The sequence below is a fragment of the Raphanus sativus genome, chromosome 6 (genome assembly GCF_000801105.2).
Source record: "Raphanus sativus cultivar WK10039 chromosome 6, ASM80110v3, whole genome shotgun sequence".
NCBI classification, from domain to species: domain Eukaryota; kingdom Viridiplantae; phylum Streptophyta; class Magnoliopsida; order Brassicales; family Brassicaceae; genus Raphanus; species Raphanus sativus.
The window spans coordinates 1,207,776-1,217,389 of record NC_079516.1 but is presented as its reverse complement, the minus strand read 5'-3'; the positions used below and the strand labels follow the sequence as shown (position 1 = coordinate 1,217,389).

The 9,614-nt window shown below is 32.4% G+C and overlaps 2 protein-coding genes across 4 annotated transcripts; one reads left to right on the top strand and one right to left on the bottom strand.

Annotated features, from left to right (window-relative positions):
- The first annotated feature begins 3,291 nt into the window (after nucleotides 1-3,291).
- On the top strand, nucleotides 3,292-7,123 carry LOC108810726 (uncharacterized ATP-dependent helicase C29A10.10c-like). 3 transcript variants are annotated; one of them, XM_056988414.1, is made up of 6 exons: nucleotides 3,292-3,896; nucleotides 3,927-4,090; nucleotides 4,455-4,853; nucleotides 4,953-5,669; nucleotides 5,785-6,109; nucleotides 6,343-7,123. In XM_056988414.1, exons 1-6 carry the CDS (start codon nucleotides 3,749-3,751, stop codon nucleotides 6,831-6,833), a joined length of 2,244 nt encoding a protein of 747 aa, XP_056844394.1. In that variant the 5' UTR covers nucleotides 3,292-3,748; the 3' UTR covers nucleotides 6,834-7,123. The 3 variants fall into 3 exon arrangements, with proteins under 3 accessions (XP_056844394.1, XP_056844393.1, XP_056844392.1); XM_056988413.1 differs by having other exon boundaries at nucleotides 3,292-4,090; nucleotides 5,797-6,109; XM_056988412.1 differs by having other exon boundaries at nucleotides 3,292-4,090.
- Nucleotides 7,124-7,231: 108 nt separating this feature from the next.
- Nucleotides 7,232-8,664, bottom strand: LOC108810166 (glutathione S-transferase U8). Its single transcript, XM_018582297.2, has 2 exons — nucleotides 8,264-8,664; nucleotides 7,232-7,745 (listed from the first exon to the last, which is right to left on the bottom strand). Exons 1-2 carry the CDS (start codon nucleotides 8,585-8,587, stop codon nucleotides 7,398-7,400), a joined length of 672 nt encoding a protein of 223 aa, XP_018437799.1. The 5' UTR covers nucleotides 8,588-8,664; the 3' UTR covers nucleotides 7,232-7,397.
- Between the last annotated feature and the right edge of the window lie 950 nt (nucleotides 8,665-9,614).

The window sequence follows — 9,614 nt, the reverse complement described above, 5'->3', positions numbered from 1 at the left end:
GCATGCAGATTAACATAGCTATGTCAGTATTTTTCTTTTTTGAAAAATACTATTTTGGACATAAGAGAATCAAATCTATCTAACACTTGAGGTATGAATGGTGACTAATAAATGAAGAGGAATAATATGATTATCCTCTAACGTTTTTAAATTTTTTACTATTTATAATAAATAGTTTTTTTTTTATAATCGTGAAGATCCGACGACTGAGGTCAACCGACTAGTCTCACGAGATCCACAGCATTCCACGTATTCTTGCAATTTAACGCTAGTCCGGATGACCACACAGGATTTCTAATCCGGATCCATATTATGACCGAAGTTCCTTCAAGACTACTAACCCACCACCGTGTGATTTTGTTTTTCATTCATTCTCGTTCTTTTTATTGTAGAAAAATATAGAACAATATTATTCCTTACTATCATTCTTTGTCATTTCAAAATTTTTATTTCTATATAGAAATATTTATTTCTATTTGTTCCTAATGTTTCTGTGATATCGTTATCTAGACCAGCTGAATTTTGCCATCGTAAACTTCCACCTGATTCCTGTTGTCGAACTATAAATCTATATGGATGATCATCAGCATAACAAACAATGAAACAATACACTATCCTAATAGGGTGCGGCTAAACCCCCAAAAAGGTGCTCTAGATCTATATATAAAAATAATGATTCGAGGGAAGATCTCTTTAGTATGCAAACACAATGAGAATAAGCAAGAGAAAATATAGTCAAAAGAAGTCGAATGTCATCTGTCTATAAAACGCTTAATACAAAGTAATCCCATCATTGGCTCATAGAGAACAAATAATCTTCTTTTCTTTTAACAGATAATCTTTCTCTAATGATCTGATGTCTCATACTCCCTCCTTTCATTTCACGCTTTATATATATGCCTAGATAGTGCTTACGCAGAAAACACTCCATGCGAATGAAGTGGTTGTAATTTAATACGTTGTGGTTAAGTTACAAAAAAAATTCGTCACTATACAAATTTTGTTGACACTGTTACATATTCTTTTGTCACTAGTAATCATATATTTAACATAATGAATTATATTCATTAATATATAATTATATAATAACTGTTAAAATCTTACAAATTCCACATGCTTTATAAATCATTAATAAATTCTTTAAACTTTTAAAAATTATTTATCATTGCTCACAAAATTAATTTATCAGAATTTTAAAATTATTTATAAGAACATATAAATCATTATATTATATTAAAATTGAAGTCACTTAGGTTTTAAGTGATTTTTGCATACGTGGTGATCACTGATTAATCTTTAAAAAAGTTGTTATAATTTGACTGGTCGCTGATTTTTAATTTTAATTTATTTTAGTTGGATCTAAAAAATAAAAAGTAAATCAGTAACAAATTAATTGCACTTCCCAAAATCATGCATGATTTATGCTAATTAATTGTTAAAATTTTAGAAAGAATAATAATTTTTGATAATTTTTTATATGTTTATATAGTTATAGAATGAAATATTTTTTTATAGAAATCAATATAGTCGTTTGACAAAAAAAGAAAAAAAAAGAAATCAATATAGTCATTTTATATTTTACATAAAATTTATATAAGTATATGATAACTATTAATGTATTATATATTTCATACATTATTTATAAATCATTTATAAAGATTTAATAAAATACTTACAAAATTAGTTCTTATAATTTACAAAATTATTTTATCGAAATTTGAAAATTTTACTTGCCCTTCATTCTAAAGTAGATTCCATTTCTGCCAATTTTAGAGTATCTCTAGAATATGTATCTATATTTTTGAAAATCATATTGTTACACTCATTCCAAATGTACCATAAAATCTATGAAAATTGATGATTTTATATTTGCTGTGATATTCTCCGAAACAGATATAGTTATATTTGTAGAAATTGATTGTGGTGCAAAAATGTCTGCATTCGTTGGGATATTTTTATATATTTTGATAAATATTCCCTCCGTTTCATATTAAGTGTCGTTTTAGAGAATTTTTTCGTTGCAAAATAAGTGTCGTTTTAGAGTTTCAATGCAAAATTTATTAATTTTACTCTCCATTCTATTTTTCTATTGGTTGAATTGTATCGGTAATGATGTTTTTATATTGAAAATATGCAAAATTAAATGTTTTCTTAATCCGTGTGCACAAGTCTAAAACGACACTTATAATGAAACAGAGGGAGTATGATTCTTTAAAATTTTGTTTAAATTTGTTTTTGTTACTCAAACTTTTTATGTTTATTTTCCTATAACTATCATATAAAGTTAATTAATGCACTTCTCTTTAAAATTAAAGAGAGAAATAAAATATTAAAATTATGAGTGAAGGAACCTTATTGATAAAACCAAAAATTAATAATTAAAATATGTGTGAGAAACCTTAAATATCATACATTTGTATACAAAGAGAAGTTGATCAAAAAAAAAAAGAAAAAAAAAGTATACAAAGAGAATAAACTCCCTCTATTTCAGAAAATCCATATTCTAGAAAAAAAAATTGTTTCGAAAAGATATATTTTTTTTTACTTTTTCAATACATTATTTAATGAAAATTTGTAAACTTCAAAAAAAATTAATGATATTTATTGGATTTCTATTGGTAAAAACTTATGAAAAATTGTTATTCACAGAAAACAATGCATTTAAAATCAATTTTAATGTGTTTCTTAATATATAAGAAAAATCTACAATATATATCTTTTTGAAACAGAGGAAGCATTTTCTACAGCAAATACAAAGTTTAGACATGTACAATTTTTTTTAAAAAGTTATGGTAGTTAACGCTCTTTATAATCAAAAATTTTAAAATGGCATTCTTTATTAAACAGATGGAATAATATTTTGTAACTAATTTATTTTGAAATTGATAATTTCATAACTATAGAGTGATTGTGTTTTTTGGGAACCTAAATAAATTGATAGTAGGCAAATGGTGTCCACCATGAATGCGTTGTTCTACATTTTCCCGACCTTTCTTCTTCGTTTTGTGAATTAATTTCTCGTAAACCAAAACATAAAACGCCTAAAATTATTTATGCATGCAAAGTGCTATTCTCGCTTCGTAATCACTAAAAAATTAAAAGGAAAGTCGAAATATATAGGCATATATTTGTTTTTTGGAAGTTGTTTTTTTAAAGAAAGACAGGATATTTCTTGGAAATTGTTGAAACTACATACCATCACTTCCCGATTATGTTTGACATTTCGGCTTCATCCTCCTTATAAGTAGATCAAACTGATTAGCAAAATTATATCTGCCTCTTCATCTTCGTTTGACTTCCATCTTCTGCATCCGTGCTTTTGTGGAGTTGCTTTCTTGTTATCATTCGTTTTGGTTTACCTTGTAAGACAAGCTGTGTAGCTATGTTCTACTAATTAATTAAGTAAGATCAGAACTAACATTTTTCCCTGTTATTAGGTTGCAGAAATTTTTTGTAACATGAATTCGGAAGAGAAGATTGGTCTGGTTAAGCAAGTCTTCTCTTGGTCAATTGAAGATATTCTCAATAACGACATCTTCAAAACACATATAAGGACGATACCAGACACATTTGGTTCCGTTGATGAGTACCTTAAGTGCTTTGTTCCTCATCTACTAGAGGAAACACGCACAGAGTTGTCCTCACGCTTGGGATCTTTGTCAAATCTCCCGACGGTCACATAAGCTCTGCCGAGGCAACGAAAATAGAATTACCGAGTAAGACATCAAACACTTTCCTTGTATCACTGATGAGATTTAATGCAGAAGGAAACAGAACAAAGTACGAGCCGAAATGTGGTGATCTCCTTGCTCTCACGAATACAGCAGGGCCGAGACGCGTCTATGACTTGAACCCTCTGGTTCTTGCATATGTATTCTCTGTTGAAGATGAACTAGGTTCCTGTTCAAAAGAAAAAGATGAACTAGGTTTCTCTGTTCTTTTGTCTACATCCATATCCATCGATGATGGATTTTCATTCCGTTCCTGTCTTTATCTAATGAATTTAACCACAAACACTCGTATCTGGAACGCTTTGCACGGATGTGGCAATTTGAGTCTCATCGAGAGTGTCCTTCAGGCTAATACTGCGGTAAGTAAATAAAAAAGAACATATATGATTATAACTTTTTTTTATAATAATTTTTTGTGTTTGCTATATTTGTGTAATATGTATTTTTATGATATCTTTCTTGAGCATAGAACTATATCTTATTTTATAAGAACAAGCTTATTGCATAGGTTCTTAATTTTGTGTTCTCACAATAAGAAAAAAAGTACATATATTCAACTCAAAGTATCTCAACATTTGAGAACCTCGTTCATTTAAAAATAATTTATTTCTTGTTTATTGTGACAACTCCAAAGTTAAGAAACTATGCAATATCGATGCTCTAAAACTATACACAAAACATGCGGCTTACGGGGAATGATTGTGGTTATTCTTCTATTTTCAGGAAACAGAGCACTCTGTTTCTTCTACGGATTGGGGAAAAGATGTTTTGGATATGATACGTTCAGCGAACTTGAACTCTAGTCAGGAATCTGCTATTTCAAGTTGCCTCGAGACAAGGAATCTACGTGACAAGACTTGTGTGAAACTAATATGGGGACCACCTGGTACTGGCAAAACAAAGACGGTTGCTACTCTTCTCTTTGCCCTGCTCAACCTAGGTTGCAAAACAGTTGTGTGTGCTCCTACAAACACTGCTGTGGTGGAAGTTGCATCTAGGCTCATGGTGTTATTCAACGGATCTTCTTCATCTGAGCATTCTACTTACGGTCTGGGGGATATTGTCTTAGCCGGGAACCGAGGCAGGATGGGGATAGACGGGAAGAATGAAGATCTCCTTGATGTGTTTCTTGATCATCGCATCAGTAAACTGAAGGAACTTTTATCGCCATTGGATTTGGATGGATGGAAAAATAGTGTCAGGAAGGGGATAGACAGCAAGAATGAAGATCCCCTTGATGTGTTTCTTGATCATCGCATCAGTAAACTGAAGAAAATTTTATCGCCATTGGATGGATGGAAAAATAGTTTGGAGCTGCTCATAGAGTTTCTTGAAGACCCAGAGTCTTATTACAAGAACTATCTCTTGGTATGTGAAAGAGAGGAGCAGGAAAGAGGCAAAAAGAACAAAAGCATTGTTTTAAACTTTGGAGAGTTTATAAGGAAGAGTTTTGATAAGCTAAGTGAAAAATTGGAGACTAATATGGTGGATTTGTACACACATCTGCCGAAGTCTTTCATATCATCTGACCACGTGAAGAAAATGGTCGAAGGCTGCGATGCTCTTCTTGGTGTCAAACAATTCGTGGAGGAGAATTCTTCTAAAGATGATTTTGAGATTGGCAGCTTCAACAAAGTCATCGGTCTTGATTTCCTTCAGCCTCTACGTTTGCTTCCCAGCCGTTTTGGGGTTCAAGTCTCGTTGGAAGATGAGGATTTAAGGAAATTTTGCCTGACAAATGCACACATCATCTTCTGTACTGCCTCAGGTGCTGCGGAAATGACCGCGGAAAGGACTGGACCCGTAGAGCTGCTAGTAGTTGATGAGGCAGCTCAACTAAAGGAATGTGAATCAGCTGCTGCTTTGCAACTTCAAGGCCTTCACCATGCTGTTCTAATAGGAGATGAGCTTCAACTACCAGCAATGGTGCAAAGCGTGGTATCTCTTTTGTTTTGTACTCTGTATATATTGTTATTTTAAATCTTTTTATGTATTTTATAGAATGCAAATGTAGAAATAGCATTTGATGCATAGTTTTGTGTTATCCATGCAGGTATGTGAAAAGGCCAAATTTGGGAGAAGCCTGTTTGAGAGATTGGTTTTGCTTGGCCATAACAAACATTTGCTTGACGTTCAGTACCGTATGCATCCCTCTATAAGTCTTTTCCCCAACATAGAGTTTTATGATGGGAAGATCTCTGATGCTGCGAATGTCAAAGAAAGCAACTATCAAAAGAGGTTTCTTGAAGGAAGCATGTTTGATTCTTTCTCGTTTATCAACGTGGGACTTGGGAAAGAGGAGTTTGGTGATGGACATAGTCCCAAGAACATAGTTGAAGTTGCTGTTATTTCTGATATCCTATCCAAACTTTTCAAAGGTATGCTATTTTACTTATCTATAATATTATTGAAAATTACTATATCATACTAAATATAAGCAGAATTACATAGTATGTGTGTTTTTGTCAAAAAAATATGTATCGCATGTAGATCGTGTATATATATATATATATATATATATATATATATATATATATATATATTATGAAAACGCATTGTATAGGATACTATGTTTTATATTCTTTTGTAATTTGTATATCATTTGAAACAGTGTCATGTGAGACAAAGACAAAGATGAGCGTTGGGGTTATTTCACCTTATAAAGGTCAAGTGAGAGCAATCCAAGAGAGAGATGGAGATAAGTACACTTCTCTATTAGGTGATGAGCTTTTCACTTTGAATGTTCGGTCGGTTGATGGGTTTCAAGGTGGAGAAGAAGATGTCATTATTATATCCACCGTCAGAAGTAATGGTAACGGAAAAGTAGGGTTTCTCAGTAACCGTCAAAGAGCCAACGTAGCACTCACTCGTGCAAGGCACTGTTTATGGGTGATTGGGAATGAGACAACTCTGGCGTTGAGTGATTCGATTTGGACAAAGCTGATAAGGGACTCGAAGAGGCGTGGATGTTTCTATGATGCTGTTAATGACAAGAACCTAAGAGAAGTCATGAATGATGCTCTGCTTGAGGTCGACATGTCTGATGTGTTTTCGAGTTTTCAATCTCTTTCTATCCGGAAAGGTAGAAGAAACGCATGGTAATTGTTTAACTCATTTCACAGATCTATGTGTTTTTATTTTTCCCTCAATAAAACTTTATGTGCTTTGTCAAAAAGTAAACTTAATTATGTGATTGTGAACTTGGTTATCTATGTGGTTATTATTACATCTATTTTTTAAATGGTGCTATTTTTTTGACAAATGATCTCATTTTTTTTGTCAATTTTTGCTTTGATTAGCAAATTATCCCTAAATTTATCTACCACTGAAGTTGTCATTTAAGTTTTAGACTCTTTCAAATTTGTTAGTATTCTACTTAATTTATGGATCATTTCAAATTATTTATAATATCATTATATTACAGGTTATAATAACTTAATACGTTTCCACACTCGAACTTTCTATATTTCTACTAAAATTACTTCTGCTAAACATGTTAACTCTAAATTTTCGATAAATGTTCCTTCTAGAGAAGAACCACTATAGAAAGTTATAAATAAATACAGACAACAAAAACAGCAAAGAATTTCTTATTTTTGATAAAACAAACTGCAGAATTTCTAGATATAACATGCATACTTTTCACAAAGTAAGAGAGTCTTTGTCTTACGCGGCATTATTTCCAAATTGGGCTTTGAAAAGAGCCATGAGCTTCTCCTTAGGCGGCAAGACTTCCTTAATAATATTATTTCCAACGAAATTTCGCGACCAACGTTGAAGTCTTGGAAACGCCTCTGCGGTCATGATCATCACACCTGAAGCTTCTTGCGCAATTCCGAACCAGTACGCTATGAAATCAGCTGCTATATCAACAAATCCAATTGTCTCTCCTCCGAAAAATTGTTTATCTCCAAGCTCTTCTTCAAGGTATTTCAAACCCTCACAAGCTTCTTCGACCATCTTTTCTCTTACGCTTTCAGGTCCCCAACAAGCCTTCCATAATGTTAACATTACCTAAAACATGCAGAACAATACACGTTATACATATAACCTTCATTCATGGAATGACATTTACAATTTATCACGTTATACATATAATGTACTGACAGAACCATTATAGGCAAATTAAACATTGACATATGATCTATTGACCTTCAATATATATATATATAGCATACTGCACAACACCAGGGTGGTCGTAGATCAGCTAACTGGGTATATATATATATATTCTTTTTAATTGCATAAATTTCCAAAATTGTCAAAAATTATTATGACATTTAGGTGATGGCGTAAGTTCTAACTAGAAGAAAAATCTAAGCAACCTTTTGTATAACTAGTCTTTACTTTGTAAATAGATTTAACAGCTAGAACCCCCAAGACGAAGTTGTGTCTTCTTGATAACAAGTGAAAGATTTTTTTTTTTTTGAATATAAATAAAAAGTGAAAGATTGTGTTCTATAACAAGTAAATAATATGATATTTAATTTACAAATATAATAATAATCCCATATATACCAACATGTATGTACCTTGTCATCCACATACTTAGCCCAAAACCGAGCCATAGAACGCTCATACGGATCGTGAGGCAACATCGGGTAATTTGTCTTCCAAGTATCTTCAATATATTCGACAATCACCAGAGACTCAGCTATCGATCTGCCTTGGTGGACGAGGACTGGGACTTTCTTGTGGATAGGATTGTAGTTGAGAAGCAGATGGCTCTTCTTAACATAAACATCTTCTTCGATGTATTCATAAGATATGCCCTTAAGTTTCAAGACCATTTCTACTCTTTTGCTGAAAGGACTTCCCCATAACCCCAAAAGCTGAACTTGTTCTTCTTGGTTCATCTCTCTGGTTTAGAAACAAATAACTTGGTTTGGTTTTCTTGTTTGTGTGTGTGTGTGTGATCTCTTCGGAAATGGTGGGAGCAGCTATTTGTAGTAATTTTGGATTTGGTTTAATGTATTATTGTCACCAGTATGATTAATAAGGATGATGTCAGGAAATGAGAATAATAGTAAAGAAAATGTTGGTTAAGATTTTGACTTTCGTGGAGGGTAGTGGTTGCATGTATGTGTTGTGATTTAATTACTGCATATAATTGTTTACAATATGACACAATTTAAGGTGTTAGGACACAACGTTTTATAGTACATTGTTGTTGTTTTTTTTTGTCATCCTGACCTTCGATGCGAAACTATAAACATATACTATTAGTTAGTACCTTAAGAATTTCAAATTTACAGCTTTTCGCTCCCAATTGTTACGTGATTTGAATACATACAAAGCATGTATTAAAGGGAAATCATTTATATACGCGTCATATTTTGTGTAATTTTAGATCGGGTACCCTCAGCCTCTGACCGATTCAATACTTTCACGTTAAGTTATCGCTACATCTTGACTAGTTCTTAGTGATTACGTAAGCAATTACGTTCATAGATTTAGAAGAAAGAAACGGGTTCCTATTTTTCTAACTGGACCTTTAGAAAAGGCCGTCGTTATTTCTATGCCCAAAACTTTCTAGAATGCATTATACACAGGGGCGGTCCTGAGCAAAGGAAGGTGAAACCTGAAACATTGGACTATGGCTAGGTGATTCTTCTCTTTTCAAAATAATATTTTGAGGAAATACAAACTAAATCATGTATATTCACAAAATTTTACTACATTATAAATTTATAAAGTACCAACGGCAAATTTCAGCCTTGTGGTTTAGTCAGGTTTGACTTGAATGTAAAGAGATCGACTTTTGAAGAGCCTCATGAGAGTAAAATAAGCAACTGGTGTTTTTTTCTTTTTTTTGAAAAAGGGCATCGCCACTGGTGTTTGCCTTTTAAGTATTTCGACAAAGACACATTTTTCTCCTCCTGT